Here is a 17,120-nt window from a genome sequence, read left to right as displayed (position 1 = left end):
CAAACTTATTGGGAATTTCACAAGAAAAACAATGGTGTGTTTGGTTTTAATGTAACTTTATTCTTTCATGAGTTATTTACAAGTTTATGACCACTTATAAAATGTGTTCAATGTGCTGCCCATTGTGTTGGATTGTCAATGCAACCCTCTTCTCCCACTCTTCAAACAGATAGCAACACCGCAGGAGAAATGCTGGCACAGGCTTCCAGTATCCGTAGTGTCAGGTGCTGCACGTCTCGTATCTTCACAGCATAGACAATTGCCTTCAGATGACCCCAAAGATAAAAGTCTAAGGGGGTCAGATCAGGAGACCTTGGGGGCCATTCAACTGGCCCATGACGACCAATCCACTTTCCAGGAAACTGTTCATCTAGGAATGCTCGGACCTGACACCCATAAAGTGGTGGTGCACCATCTTGCTGGAAAAACTCAGGGAATGTGCCAGCTTCAGTGCATTAAGAGGGAAACACATCATCAGTGTGTGAAGAGTGGGAGAAGAGGGTTGCATTGACAATCCAACACAATGGACAGCACATTGAACACATTTTATAAGTGGTCAGAAACTTGTAAATAACTCATGAAAGAATAAAGTTACATTAAAACCAAGCACACCATTGTTTTTCTTGTGAAATTCCCAATAAGTTTGATCTGTCACATGACCCTCTTCCTATTGAAAAAAAACAAAAGTTGGATTCAAAATGGCCGACTTCCAAATGGCCGCCATGGTCACCACCCATCTTGAAAAGTTCCCCCCCTCACATATACTAATGTGGCACAAACACGAAGTTAATATCACCAACCATTCCCATTTTATTAAGGTGTATCCATATAAATGGCCCACCCTGTACTTTTCAGAAGGCAAACAATTCTGTAAGGTCATTTTCCGAGATACCGACTTTTGGGTTTTTATCAGATGTGAGCCATAACCATCATTAAAATAAATAAACGCTTGAAATAGATCACTCTATATGTAATGAATCCAGGGGCGTAGCTAAAGGCTCATGGGCCCTGGTGCAAGAGTTCAGCTTGCCCCCCCCCCCCCTTTCAATCAGCGCTGGTGCACCTAGCTTTTCTGCTGCCCAAGGCAAATATTGAAATGCCACCCCCCCCTCTTCCCCTGTTCTCCTGTCAGACCAGACCGCCATGGTGACTTCTTTTAGGCTACTTTCACACCTGCGTTTAGGTGCGGATCCGTCTGGTATCGGCACAGACGGATCCGCACCTATAATGCAAACACTTGTATTCCGTTTTTTTTTTGTTCGCGATAATGCAAACGGATCCGTTTTAACTTACATTGAAAGTCAATGGGAGGCGGATCCGTTTTCAATTGCACCATATTGTGTCAGTAAAAACGGATCCGTCCCCATTGACGATGCAAGCAGCGTTTTGGTGTCCGCCTCCAGAGCGGAATGGAGGCTGAATGGAGGCAAACTGATGCATTCTGAACGGATCCTTATCCATTCAGAATGCATTGGGGCTGAACTGATCCGTTTTGGGCCGCTTGTGAGAGCCTTGAAACGGATCTCACAGGCGGACCCAGAAACGGCAGTGTGAAAGTAGCCTTAGCCGTGCCTCGTCTCTGCAGAGTTTAACAAACAGACATCTTACTTACCTACTTTTCCATCCTCCTCCTCACCTCATCCTGCTACTCCCAATACTGTGCCCACTGTACTCCCCAATACTTTCCTGCAGAAACAGTCCCCCTGAAAATACTGGTACCACACAGATAGTGCGTCAGTACAAAAAACCCCTTTTATATCGTGCGCTAGTACAAAAAATTCCCCCTTCCTTTCAGATCAGACCCCCATATAAAACCCAAAATGAGAGCCCCCTCATCTCAGACCAAACCCCCTTTAGACTTCTATGTCAGACCCCATATAAGACATAAGACCCTAGTTTTAGACCTCAGATCAGACCCCCATTAGACATCCATGTAAGACCCCCGACCCATTATCAGACCTCAGATAAGACCCCCATTCGACCCCCATCAGGCCTCCAGACCCCCATATCAGACCTCGAGACCCCCATATCAGACCTCTAGACCCCATTAGACCTCCAGACTCCCAATAGACCTCCAGACCCCCATTAGATCTCCAGACCCCCATTAGACCTCCAGACCTCAATTAGACCTCCAGACCCCAATTAGACCTCTAGACCCCCAATCAGATCCCTATTAGACCTCCAGACCCCAAATCAGATCCCCATTAGACCTCTAGACCCCCAATCAGACCTTTCGACCCGCCAGTCAGACCCATCCAGATCCCCCAATCAGACCTCCAGACTCCCCCATTAGACCATTTCAGACCCCCAGTCAGACCTCCAGACCCCCCAGTCAGAACTTCAGACGCCCATTAGACATCCATGTAAGACCCCCGACCCAATATCAGACCTCAGATAAGACCCCCATCAGGCCTCCAGACCCCCATATCAGACCTCTAGACCCCATTAGACCTCCAGACTCCCACTCGACCTCCAGACCCCGATATCTGACCCCCATTAGACCTCTAGACCCCAATCAGATCCCCATTCGACCTCCAGACCCCCAATCAGATCCCCATTAGACCTCTAGACCCCCAATCAGACCCCCATTAGACCTCCAGACCCCTAGTCAGACCTTTCGACCCCCCAGTCAGACCCATCCAGATCCCCCAATCAGACCATTTCAGACCCCCAGACCCCCCATTAGACCACTTCAGACACCCAGTCAGAACTCCAGACCCCCCCATAGACCCCTATTAGACCTCTCCAGACCCCTCATTAGACCTCCATATCAGACCTCAGATCAGACTGTAAAATAATAAAGTAACTTACCTCTCCTGCCACCACTCTCTTTGTCCTGGATGTCTTCTCTTCTCAGGGCCCGCGCTGCAGTCACCTGACCTCCTGCAGCGTTAGGTCAGAGTGCTCTCTGTACGTCCTGCCGCTGCAGGCAGCCAGGAAACCGCAGCGCCAGCCCTGAGAAGAGCAAGCAGGAGGAGGGGTAAGTACTATACAGCGCTTCTCTCCCCCTCCTCCTGCAGACTAGTGAGCGCTTCCATTATGGAAGCGCTCGCTAGTATTCCCTTAATAAGGGACCGCTGCGACCCCTATAGTTACGCCAGTGAATGAATCTACACTACTCACAAAAAGTTAGGGATATTTAGCTTGTGGGTAAAATTTCAGGATGAACCTAAAATGCACTCGAACCTTTACAGCTAAACTTAATGTGACTTTCTCTAAACTTTTTAAATGCACATGTTCAACTATTCAATGTTTCAGTACTTTTTGCACAACTTGCTGCTCTTAATGGCAAAATCCTATCCTCTGGTCAGGTTATCAGTATCTGATCCGTGGAGGTTCAACACCCCGGACCCCACCTTCAGCTATTTGAGAAGGCAGTAGTGCTCCTATGAGTGCCGCAGGCTTCTCTCTGCTTTTCCTAGGCCGAGTGACAACACGTTTATCGTTCACATGACCAAGGAGTAGCTCAGATCCATTCAAGTGAATGGGGCTGAGCTGCAATACCAAATACACCTGCTATACAATGTATGGCGCTGTGCTTAGTAAGCTGTAAGAAAGCTGCGGCGCTCACAGAAAATTGCAGCACAAGATCACAAGGAGAAAAAGTGCATTTAATAGTCCGAAAAATATGTTATTTCTAACACACGTCCCCTCTCTGAAACAAAAAGTTTTTTATTCAACAGTACAAAAAGAAGAACATCAGATACATAAGATGATTACTTTCGACAGCAGTAATATTGTTTACCTTTTAGAGTGTAAGTGCAGCCTGCAATAAGTAGGACGCCTGGGACGCAAACTAAAATGAACTTATAAATAATATTAAAAAATAAGTTTTGAGTCACAGTAATTCTGCACCTTTTTGTGAAGCACATAATGAAGACCCCAGCCACCTGAAGATTGGTGGGGATCTGCAAAGTGGAGAATGATTGAGGAGGGAATATCATTAGAAAACTTTCTTGCAAAGAAACTGAGTTTATCTGTAAATGAAATACAATGTCATCTATTGGGTTAAACATTGATCTAGACTTCAATTGCTTTCTAAAAAAGGGTTAAAACAGTGAAAAGAGTTAAATTAGACATTTTATGGGTGGAGAGGGAAAATAGGGAGGAGTTGAGATAAGGTTTTTAAAGTGTTGTATGATCTCCAAGTGTATATCCCTGAAGAAGCTGCAAAGCGAAACCGGCTGGGTACTGCTGGTGATCAGATATATGTTTTTAAATGTTTTTTTTTAATGTGCAAATAGAAATTACATATACAGATGTAGCCGAGATAAAATTGACTCTGAAAACACATGGAACAGTGTTAGCTTGGTTATCTCCATTGAAAAGTAGTTTTTTATCTTTTTCTTGACATTCTTTACTAAACGTGTTAACCATCAAGTTTAGCTCGGCCCGCGTCTGTATCTTGTAAGTATAATAAAATAGCAGAATGTCGGTTTTTTGGAAGGCTCCACCCAGTGTGTCTTTGGGCTTCCTTTCTTTTGGCATAAACAAACATGTTTTTCCAGCTCACCATATCTTCTCCCATGAACGGAACAGACCGGACCAGTCCTTACTTGTAACACGAAGAAAGAGAAGTTCCAGCATTTAGGATAACACCTAGAGGTTTTCTTTATTCATAATAGTCACAATTCACATACATGGACAGCTTCTCCCTCCACCGCTAGGTTGACATGTTTCAGACTTGTTAGTCCTTACTCGTAACCTCCGAGTAAGGACTAACAAGTCCGAAACATGTCAACCAGCGGTGGAGGGAGAAGCTGGAACTTCTCTTTCTTTTGCCCTTGTCTATAGTTCCTCCTACTTCTGACAAGAGTGCTGCTTGATTAGTGGACATTCGAACCACAGATGGAGAGAAGGTGGAGTGAAATCAAGAGTAGAATTAGGACGTCGAAATAGAAAGAGGCAGAGAAAGGACGTGTGTTAGAAATACACAAGTTGAAGACCCTGGGCTGGGGTGAGCATTTTATGAGAGGAATATTGAACTTTTTGTTTTTAATTTATCTCTAGATATATATCTTATGTGCTCCAAGGTTTATATGTGATTTTGACTTGAGTGCTGTAAAAGAAGTCTGTCAGCAGGAAATTCACTGTAAAGAAAGTATAATGACTGGAAGGGCTTGTATACTGTAATAAAACAGTACCTTTGCAGTCTGATGGTGCTTTCATAAAAAAAAAACAAAAAAAACACACACACACTGTTGAAGCAATGTGTAACTGAACTATTAAGTGCAACAATGGCAGGCCCTCAGTGCAACCACTGTTGTTCTCTTACAGCCACTTTCTCTCCTTTCTGATGGAAGGGCCACACTTCTGAATCTTCTTCTAGCCTGACTCACTAAATTTGCATCTGCGCTGTGCTGCTCAATCTCGGCATATGAGTAGTACACAAGAATGACTTTGCTTGGCTTAAAAAACCTGTACCTGTGAATATGCTGTAATATTACAAGCAACAGAGAATTCCTTGCTTCCTCATCCTCACCTGCTTAGGGCTCATTCAGACAACCATATGTGTTTTGCGGTCCACAAATTGCAGATCCGCACTTGTTGTGCTGTCCGCATCTTTTGGGGCCCCATTGAAATGAATGGGTACGCATCCGTTCTGCAAAACTGCGGAACGGATGCGGACACATAAATACGGTTGTGTGAATGAGCCCTAACTAACACTATTTGAGTAACTAGGAGCCCTACCCAACCTGCCTTAAACATGAACCGGTTTTACTTGCTTGACCTGGTTATTTTTTGATTAGTTACCAGCCTTTAAATCTTCAGAGTTTCCTGTGCTTCTTTGCCAGGGATTGGGAAAGCTCTGTGCATTTGTTTCTAGATTCTTGTATCATAGTTTGGTCTCTAGGTACTGTGTCATGTACCATAGGACCTTTGGTTTCTTTGCTGCTAATATAGTATTAGTGTTTATGTGTGTAGCAATTGGATTTGCTGTGGATTCTGTTTTCTGTTCGGTTTTGGCTTGTCTCGGAAGCCTTTCTGGTTTATAATGCAGAGCAGGGTCAGTTATGCTGTGTCTTTATTTATGCTCACTGTCAATCTTATTACCATCCTCCATCTGCTCCATTGCTGAACTTCCATCTCCTTCATCCGATGCCATCATCATTTGGTTGCTTTCATCTATTGGTGAGTTATTGCTGTGTATATGTTGCCTACCAGTGCTGATGTATGCCTCATATATTTTACTTGTAACTGTCTGACTGTAAGTCCTGGGGGTATCTGAGTAGCAGGAGACCCTGTTAGTACTTGGGAAAGGTGACTGCTATAGGTGCAGTAAGCACAGTTCTGCAGTCTTGCGAACTGGTGTAGTTACACACAACTATCTAGATGGGATTATCCCTTTAAGCCCTTTTTTAAAACGCTAATGTCTCATCACAAAGAATGAAACTTTAGCTAATTACTGGACAGAAGGATACACGTTCTCAGTTATAGAAGCTACAAAGCAAAATAATGAAAAATCTAGTATATCATAACCATTATGCCAGGCAGTTCAAGGACATTTTCTGGGAATACGTTGTAACAATTACAAATAGCTATGAAAACAAATCTATTAAGATAAAAGAAAATGACAGTAATAGCCTTTTATACCACAAGGTGTTCATATGACTGTCTAACAGAAAAAAAAATCAGATTTTACCGCTGGCTTATGAAGAGATCCGGTTTCACTGAGATAAAACTTAGGATCTCTTCCAAATGGGCAATTCAAAATTGAGGACTCATTTGACCATTAGGCATCATCTATCCTCCTTCGAAAACAAGTAGGACAAACAAACCAAAACACGCACTACAGAAGTAACCCTTTGGATGCTCTTTTCTTACACGGATGTCACAGTAACACAATGCCTACATGCACGGTAACAAGTACTCTAGTAGGTGATACAATCTGATTTGCAGGAGGCATACTGTATACCATGAAAATGAGGGATTCTGCAGGTGTAAAATGTTGATGGTAATCTGTGATCAGATATTACAGGTATATTTTATAAGATGTGCAAATAGGGCTTTGTGCCTTAATATACAATATGGCAAAACAATTGCCCAACCGATTTAGCTCAAAAGACTACACATGGTCATAGAATACAAAGATTCAGGTCCATTTTTGGTCAGGCTACATTTGCACGGCCTTATCAGTTTTCCGGTCCTTAAATCGCAGATAATGGCTGTGCATCCCAAACTTTCCGCGGGCCCCATTGCAGGTTTGGCTGACAACAGACTAATGTGTAAGGCCAGCTTAATACATACAGACATACTGCAACTTACAACCAGAAGAAAATAAGTAATGTAATGTCTCTTCAAAATTAGGTTAGATGAATGCTACATGAAAACAAAATAGTGTTCAACAGTGAAGATGTACATTTATTTTTCCAATGTCGGCCAAGGGGAAGAATTGCTGAGATGGAACTCTGTTGAGCCCAGCATCGGACTGAAGTTCCTTGGGCCCACCACAGGAAATGATTTTGAGAGCCGAACCTCTGTGTACACAAGAGATGAGCAAGTTCACAATCATTTTCGTTACAGATGGATTTTGAATCATTAAGGTTTAATAGGATATGGTTTAATTTAACAGCTAGTTTAACCCCTTAGGAACCCATGACGTACCGGTACGGCATGGATCAGTCCTTAAGGACCCATGACGTACCGGTACGTCATGAGTTTAAAGTGAGATTGCGGCGCCCCGGGGGTTAATCCGCACAGGATGCCGGCTGAAATCATTCAGCCGGCATCCTGTCACAACGCTGGGGGAGGTCCCCCGTATCGGCGATTGCAGCAAACCGCAGGTCAATTCAGACCTGTGGTTTGTTGCGATTTCTGCAGTTTCTGATCCCCGAAAATATATATTTATCACCCCCCCTGCACCTCTGAATGATTTTAGCCCGGTGGGAGGTGCAGGGGGGGTTGCGGGCGGTGCGGACCGCTGTATGGAAAGAGTTAACAGTAAGATGCAGCTCCCTCCCTCTCCCATCGGGGGGTTGCTGTGCCTTTGCAGCCCCCCGACAGGATGGAGTGACAGAGGGAGGGAGCCCCAGTCCTTAGTGGCCACAACTTCGCAGACGGGGAAGGTTCCCATGGCAACAGGACGCCTTCTCAGGCGTCCTGCTGTCCATGGTGCTGAACAGATCTGTGCTAAAGGCATAGATCTGTTCAGACAAAGTGTACGTAAAATACAGTAAAGTACAATATATATTGTACTGTACTGTATTATACAGACATCAGACCCATTGGATCTTCAAGAACCAAGTGGGTCTGGGTAAATAAAAAAGGAAAAAAAAAGGAAAAAATAAAATTCCCTACACATGTTTGGTATCGCCCTTCCGTAACGACCTGATCTATAAAACGGTCATGTTACTTTCCCCGCACGGTGAACGCCATAAAAATAAAAACTATGAGAAAATTTAAATTTTGCCTACCTTACTTCCCAAAAGAGGTAATAAAAGTGATCAAAAAAGTCGCATGTATGCCCAAAAAGTGCCAATCAAACCGTCATCTCATCCCGCAAAAAATTAGACCCTACCCAAGATAATCGCCCAAAAACTAAAAAAACGATGGCTCTTAGACTATGGAAACACTAAAACATGATTTTTTTTGTTTCAAAAATGAAATCATTGTGTAAAACTTACATAAATAAAAAAAAATATACATATTAGGTATCGCCATGTCCGTATCGACCGGCTCTATAAAAATACCCCATGAGTTAACCCCTCAGGTGACCACCGTAAAAAAATAAAAATAAAAACGGTTTAAAAAAAGCAATGTTTTGTCATCTTACGTCACAAAAAGTGCAGTAGCAAGCGATCAAAAAGTCATATGCACCCCAAAATAGTGCCAATAAAACAGCCATCTCATCCCGCAAAAAATGAGACCCTACTTACAATAATCGCCCAAAAACTGAAAAAACTATGGCTCTTAGGCTATGGAGACACAAACTTTTTTTGTTTTAAAAATGAAATCATTGTGTAAAAAAATTGTATACATATTAAGTATCGCCGCGTCCGTGATAACCTGCTCTATAAAATTACCACATGATCTAACCTTTCAGATGAATGTTGTAAATATCAAAAAAAAAAAAAAACGGCTGCCGAAAAAGCTATTTCTTGTTACCTTGCCACACAAAAAGTGTAATATAGAGCTACCAAAAATCATATGTACCCTAAACTAGTACCAACAAAACTGCCACCCTATCACGTAGTTTCTAAAATGGGGTCACTTATTTTGAGTTTCTACTCTAGGGGTGCATCAGGGGGGCTTCAAATGGGACATGGTGTAAAAAAAAACAGTCCAGCAAAATCTGCCTTCCAAAAACCGTATGGCATTCCTTTCCTTCTGCGCACTGCCGTGTGCCCGTACAGCGGTTTACAACCACATATGAGGTGTTTCTATAAACTACAGAATCAGGGCCATAAATATTGAGTTTTGTTTGGCTGTTAACCCTTGCTTTGTTACTTGAAAAAAATATATAAAAATGGAAAATCTGCCAAAAAAGTGAAATTTTGAAATTGTATCTCTATTTTCCATTAAATCTTGTGCAACACCTAAAGGGTTAACAAAGTTTGTAAAATCAGTTTTGAATACCTTGAGGGGTGTAGTTTCTTAGAGGGGGTCACTTTTAGGAAGTTTCTACTCTAGGGGTGCATCAGGGGGCTTCAAATGGGACATGGTGTAAATAAACCAGTCCAGCAAAATCTGCCTTCCAAAAACCAAACGGCGCACCTTTCACTCTACGCCCCGCTGTGTGGCCGTACAGTAGTTTACGGCCACATATGGGGTGTTTCTGTAAACGGCAGAGTCAGGGCAATAAAGATACAGTCTTGTTTGGCTGTTAACCCTTGCTTTGTTAGTGGAAAAAATGGGTTAAAATGGAAAATTAGGCAAAAAAAATGAAATTCTCAAATTTCATCCCCATTTGCCAATAACTCTTGTGCAACACCTAAACACTGGGTTCACACCTGAGCGTTCCGAAAGGAGCGCTCTGTATGCGCGATTGTACCGGCGTTTACAATCGCGCATACAGAGACAAGCGAACGCCCATTGTCGCGCGTTCCCGAATGTCTATGTACGGGAACGCGCGACAAAACGCCCCAAAGAAGCTCATGTACTATTTTGGAGCGTAGGGCGTTTTACAGCGCGATCGTACGTGCTGTAAAACGCCCAGGTGTGAACCATTCCCATAGGGAATCATTGGTTTCTCCTTGTTGAGCGTTTTACAGCGCGTAGGAACGCGCTGTAAAACGCTCAGGTGTGAACCCAGCCAAAGGGTTAACGAAGTTTGTAAAATCAGTTTTAAATACCTTGAGGGGTGTAGTTTATAGAATGGGGTCATTTTTGGGTGGTTTCTATATGTAAGCCTCGCAAAGTGACTGAAAATTTTCAATATTTGCCTCTAAAGTTCTAAACCTTGTAACATCCCAAAAAATTAATATCATTCCCAAAATAATTCAAACATGAAGTAGACATATGGGGAATGTAAAGTCATCACAATTTTGGGGGGTGTCATTATGTATTACAGAAGTAGAGAAACTGAAACTTTGAAATTTGCAAATTTTTGGTAAATTAGGTATTTTTTTATGCCCAAAAAATATTTTTTTTACTTCATTTTACCAGTGTCATGGTGGGCCAGGCCGACTCTGGTTGGGCCATTTCTTACTGCTGATTATACTGTGCAAAGCTTTGCTTTAGGGATGTAACTCATTTCCTAGTGGGGGAATAAGACCAGCTGTAGCGCTTATGTATGTCAATAGAGTTTTCCCGAGATTTTTGAACTGATGACCTATCTGATTGGTGAGGGGTCCGACCCCTAGGACCCCCGCCAATCAGCTTTTTGAGAATGCACCGGCGCTGCCAGTATTGCCACATCCCTCTTGCTGCTTTGGCTATGCCAACTGATGTCACGTTCGACGGTCACATGGCCTAGGTGCAGCTCAGCCCTATTGAAGTAAATGGAGCTGAGCTGCAGTAACAAGCACAGCCACTATACAATGTAAAGCCGTCTGCTTGGTGAGCTGTGAGACGTCCACTGCGCTACTGTGAGTGCCAATGCCTCCTCAAACGGCTGATCGGCAGGGGTCCTGGGTGTCGATACCCCCACCAATCACATACTGATGACCTATCCCTGAGGATCAAATAATAAAAATCTCAAAAAACGCCTTTAAAGAATTACATATATATTTTTTGCACCAGTAGCAGGATGTACATACTGAAGACAACCGACTTTCCTGTTTACAAAATTCCATTGCTTAGCTGAAATCAGAAGTTTATTTTCCAACCTGCTGCTACTGTCATCACCTATGATTTAAAATGACATATCTAAGCTACACCTCTGGATTTCTTGAATAGGGGATGTCAGCATTATTATTGATACTTCCTGGGAGCTGTACAGAACATGAGCATACTGTCACGAGATGAAGCAGCAGAGATTTCGTCTCCGGGTTCCCTGCAGCAGGTGATTTTAAACCTAGCAGTTGTACCGGTGTCCTCAGCTGTAGAAAAAGTCTTTCAAATATGACTGCTGTCTGGAGGTAAGCAAACACCTCAGGCAAATGATAGAAGAAATCTATTACTGAACCTGATATTTCCCATTATTTGATGCTGACAGCTAAATTTAAACTTCCATATCCAAAATACAGTATCTATTATTAAAAATACAAATATACAAAAAAGCAAATAGGTAAAAAAAATATCCATTTGTGGCGCTGGTCACTAGATCTCTGGCGCTAGCGACATGGCTTCTGATGATAACAGAATCATGACAGCTTTTACGGATCTGTTTGAACATAGATACTGGAGAACTGATTACGTGGTTACGTGGTAAGTGACTTAGGCAGCATTATCGCTCTACTGGATCAGGAGAGGGCTCCCTGCCATTGATTAAAGGAATGATTTAAAATGGCCAACAGAAAATTGTCTTAGAATGTGAGCAGTACTGATTGCCTCCACTTGCAGAGCTGCCTTGGGAGGTGAGGGGGCATGGCTTCACTACGCGCTGGCACTTTCATATACTACATATTGGTGAGTGTTCCTATCAGGCTGCTCAGCCACGATGGCATATCACAGGCAGGATCACATCATTACCATCTATTGTAGAGCACTGTAGTGTGAAGCAGGGTGGATAAAATTTAATGATTTAAAAAAAAAAAAAGATTTTTTTTATTTAAATCTAATTTTTTAAAAATATAAAATGCTTTTTGAGGAAAAAATATTAATATCCAAAGGTTATTCCATCATGAAATAAAGATTTGTTTTTTAATTATGTAGAATAAGGCTGTATTCCATTAATCCATTCACAATGTCATGCTCTTCCAGAGGTTTTTGTAAGATTATTGGGCAGTTTCTCTGTCTACAAGATATTATCACAGATGCTTGGTTTACTTTTGCAGTTCTCAAAACTGAATTTGACTCAGCAGAGATCACATGCCTCTTCTTCACAGCAAAAATGTTATAACATGAACAGAGTTGAGAAAAAGACCTTAATCCTAACTTCTACAAACCTATGAATACAGAATCAACCTAATCAAACTAATATGAAAAGTTGTTATTCTAAAAAATCTTCATCTACTTGCATATTATAAGTTATACCAGCAAGAATTAGTCTTTATGTAGAAAACTATTATTTAAATCAAGCCTTACTGACTAGTGATTTAAATCCCCATGCCCTCACCACCCTAAACAGCTCTGCAAGTGGAGCAACCAGTCCTGCTCACATTTTTAGGAGAGGTTGCTTCCGGAGAACTCCTTTAAAAGCATGTGAGAGATAGACATTCAGAGCATCCCAAGACATGTTTGTAGGTATTGAAAGTATTAATGCATGTAAGGATTGAGGGGGTTGAGAAACAGCATGGATCATTCGCAGCAATGCTATTGGTGCATTAGGTTTCAATGACAAGATTAAAAATACTCCTCTAGATGTAGTTAAATATCTATGTCTTCACGTTTTGGCATTTTTTGTGTTTTTGTGTATTTTTTTATATTGCAGTGTGCCTTTAAATTGGGTATACTGACGTCAGCCCCAGGTGGAGGCCAAAAGAAGAGTGGTCTAACATGAAATGGCTGTTGCCTTCATGTTACCTGCTCTTCCTTTGTACCGCTCATGTTTTAATCGCACTGAATAAAGACAGTATTTTCAGAAATGGCGAGTGCCATACCCTGGTCTCTTTCCTGCTGGGTGACAAAGTACTCTGACAGGCCTCAACAATTTATTTTGGGGTTATTCAAATACCTGTCAGGATCACAATATTTCTGATGGCAAGAACAGTGCTGTAGTGTGAAGAGAGCTTTATGCTTCCTAAACGTAATTATTCCTCATCTACGGTGCCTTCACCATTCTGCTGCTTTGTAACATGCTGTCTTCAATGTGAAGAGAGGATTAGGCTACTTTCACACTAGCGTTCGGGCGGATCCGTTCTGAACGGATCCGCTCATAATAATGCAGACGGAGGCTCCGTTCAGAACGGATCCGTCTGCATTATATTAGCTAAAAAAAGCTAAGTGTGAAAATAGCCTCGGACGGATCCGTCCAGACTTTCAATGTAAAGTCAATGGGGGACGGATCCGCCTGAAGATTGAGCCACAGGGTGACATCTTCAAACGGATCCGTCCCCATTGACTTACATTGTAAGTCTGGGCGGATCCGCACGCCTCCGCACGGCCAGGCGGACACCCGAACGCTGCAAGCAGCGTTCAGCTGTCCGCCTGTCCGTGCGGAGGCGAGCGGAGCGGAGGCTGAACGCCGCCAGACTGATGCAGTCTGAGCGGATCCGCTCCATTCAGACTGCATCAGGGCTGGACGGCTGCGTTCGGGTCCGCTCGTGAGCCCCTTCAAACGGAGCTCACGAACGGACCAGCGAACGCTAGTGTGAAAGCAGCCTAAGATGTATTATTCATATTAAAGGGGTTGTCCCACTTCATTAAATATCTTTCAACTAATTCATTTATCCCCACTGAACATATCTTCTTATATATGTTATTTTCAAAAAGTTACCATTCGTTCAATAAATGCTTCTCACAGATCCCTTTGTTTATTCTTGTCTCCCATGGATACGGCCTCTTCTGGCCGGCCGCATCGCTGTGCCGCGCCTGCGCACCACAGCTGAAGACATTCCTCGGCCTGCCTCTCCATTATTACGAGAACGCGCACGTCCGCGCATGCGCAGTATATCCTGTGTGTCTGAGATAGAGCTGCGCATGCGCGGACATCCGAACAGTTCGGGCGAGTCTGTGGAGTGAGAGGACGGACGTCAGAGGAACGGGATACTGTAAGTATAATATCTACTGGCCCACTAATCGACCAACGATTATTGAATATTCGGCAATAAAGGGGGTTCATAGTGAATTCAATGGGGTCATTTTTATGTACACCTGGGGCAACTATATTATATGTATGGACACTGGGGGCAACTATATTATATGTATGGACACTGGGGGCAACTATATTATATGTATGGACACTGGGGGCAACTATATTATATGTATGGACACTGGGGGGCAACTATATTATATCTATGGACACTGGGGGCAACTATATTATATGTATGGACACTGGGGGCAACTATATTATATGTATGGACAGTGGGGGCAACTATATGAATTTTATGCAGACTCGGGGCAACTATATTATATGTATGGACACTGGGGGCAACCATATTATATGTATGGACACTGGGGGCAACTATATTATATGTATGGACACTGGGGGCAACTATATGCATTTTATGCAGATTGTGGGCAACTATATTATATGTATGGACAATGAGGAAAAACTATATTATATCTATGGAAACTGGGGCAACTATATTATATGTATGGACACTGGGGGCAACTATATTATATGTATGGACACTGGGGGCAACTATATGAATTGTATGCAGACTGTGGGCAACTATATTATATGTATGGACACTGGGGCAACTATATTAAATCTATGGAAACTGGGGGCAACTATATTATATGTATGGACACTGGGGGCAACTATATTATATGTATGGACACTGGGGGCAACTATATGAATTGTATGCAGACTGGGGGCAACTATATTATATGTATGGACACTGGGGGCAACCATATTATATGTATGGACACTGGGGGCAACTATATTATATCTATGGAAACTGGGGGCAACTATATTATATGTATGGACACTGGGGGCAACTATATTATATGTATGGACACTGGGGGCAACTATATGAATTTTATGCAGACTGGGGGCAACTATATTATATGTATGGACACTGGGGGCAACCATATTATATGTACGGACAATGGGGGCAACTATATTATATCTATGGACATTGGGGGCAACTATATTATATCTATGGACACTGGGGGCAACTATATTATATCTATGGACACTGGGGGCAACTATATGAATTTTATGTACACTGGTGATTGGTATGGTTTGGATTATAAATATATGTCATATATAGAATGGTGGAGAGATAGTACAGGTGTAGGAGTGAAATAACACTGATATGTAGCAGAGCTAGGTATGCGCTGGAACATTCTCAGTGATTGGTGTGGTTGGGATTATCAATATATGTCATATATAGAATGGTGGAGAGATAGTACAGGTGTAGGACTGAAAAAACACTGATATGTAGCAGAGCTAGGTATGCGCTGGAACATTCTCAGTGATTGGTGTGGTTGGGATTATCAATATATGTCATATATAGAATGGTGGAGAGATAGTACAGGTGTAGGACTGAAATAACACTGATATGTAGCAGAGCTAGGTATGCGCTGGAACATTCTCAGTGATTGGTGTGGTTGGGATTATCAATATATGTCATATATAGAATGGTGGAGAGATAGTACAGGTGTAGGACTGAAAAAACGCTGATATGTAGCAGAGCTAGGTATGCGCTGGAACATTCTCAGTGATTGGTGTGGTTGAGATTATCAATATATGTCATATATAGAATGGTGGTGAGATAGTACAAGAGGAGGGTAATATACTGATATGTAGCCGAGTTGAATATGCACGTTATTACTGAAATGTAGTACAGCTCTAAATAGTAACAAATCTGCATCTGTGCTGTTCAGTGATTTTTTTTTTATAGGAGACAAGAATACGAATCATATGGATACTAGCAGACATGCATTTGGGCTGCAGTAAATTACAGTTTCTGCTGCACAGATAGGCTTTGGAATAGATATGAAAAGTTTTATGTGTAGTTAGTATTCAGGACATCCAAATGGTAGTCTCTAAAATCACTTTCCATTGCTCACTGAGTGATCGGAGTCCACAGCAGGAGAGATGAGCTTCAGCCAGACTGGTGAGTCATACTTTTCACATGAACCGAGCACGCAGGACTCAGCTCTCAGTGTGATGTCATAAGGAGGCGTGGCCGGTCTTCACTCTAGCTGCCTAAGCCAGCCCAGCTTTAGAAACAGAAAAAGCAGGAAGTGATTTGTGAAGTAACTGCAACTTTGGCTGATTTTGCAAGATGGGAAAACCCCTTTAACATTTAAAGGGGTTGTCAGAGTTGAGAGCTGAACCCGGACATAGTAACATAGTACATAAGGCCAAAAAAAGACATTTGTCCATCCAGTTCGGCCTGTCATCCTGCAAGTTGATCCAGAGGAAGGCAAAAAAAACAAAAACTGTGAGGTAGAAACCAATTTTCCCCACTTTAGGCCTCTTTCACACTACCGTATGGCTATTTCATTGTTTTGCGGTCCTTTTTTCACGGATCCGTATTTTTTGTTTCCATTGTTCCGTTCCGTTTTTCTGTATGGCATATACAGTATACAGTAATTACATAGAAAAAATTGGGCTGGGCATAACATTTTCAATAGATGGTTCTGAAAAAACGGAACGGATACGGAAGACATACGGATGCATTTCTGTATATGTTCAGTTTTTTTTGCGGACCCATTGACTTGAATGGAGCCATGGAACGTGATTTGCGGGCAATAGTAGGACATGTTCTATCTTTCAACGGAACGGAAAAACGGAAATACGGAAACGGAATGCATATGGAGTACATTCCGTTTTTTTTTTGCGGAACCATTGAAATGAATGGTTCCGTATATGGACCGTATACAGAACGCAAAAAACGGACCGCAAAACTAAAACAAAAAGCGGTAGTGTGAAAGAGGCCTTAGGGGAATAAAAAATTCCTTCC

General features: G+C 42.4%; 1 protein-coding gene across 5 annotated transcripts in view; it reads right to left on the bottom strand.

The window, feature by feature from the left end:
• Nucleotides 1-17,120, bottom strand: part of FARS2 (phenylalanyl-tRNA synthetase 2, mitochondrial) — a 394,255-nt gene that overhangs the window by 89,289 nt on the left and 287,846 nt on the right. The window contains exon 9 of one of the 5 annotated variants that reach the window (XM_044293992.1): nt 16,085-16,374. The exons of the other annotated variants lie outside the window; for them this stretch is intronic. Within the exon in view, the coding sequence (XP_044149927.1) occupies nt 16,353-16,374 (22 nt within the window). The 3' untranslated portion in view covers nt 16,085-16,352. Of the gene's footprint in view, nt 1-16,084; nt 16,375-17,120 lie in introns of those variants that run through there. 5 annotated transcript variants of the gene reach the window in all.

The sequence above is a fragment of the Bufo gargarizans genome, chromosome 5, assembly GCF_014858855.1.
Source record: "Bufo gargarizans isolate SCDJY-AF-19 chromosome 5, ASM1485885v1, whole genome shotgun sequence".
In the NCBI taxonomy this organism is placed as follows: Eukaryota; Metazoa; Chordata; class Amphibia; order Anura; family Bufonidae; genus Bufo; species Bufo gargarizans.
Note: the sequence above shows the minus strand (reverse complement) of the source record. Positions and strands in the feature narration are given on the sequence as shown.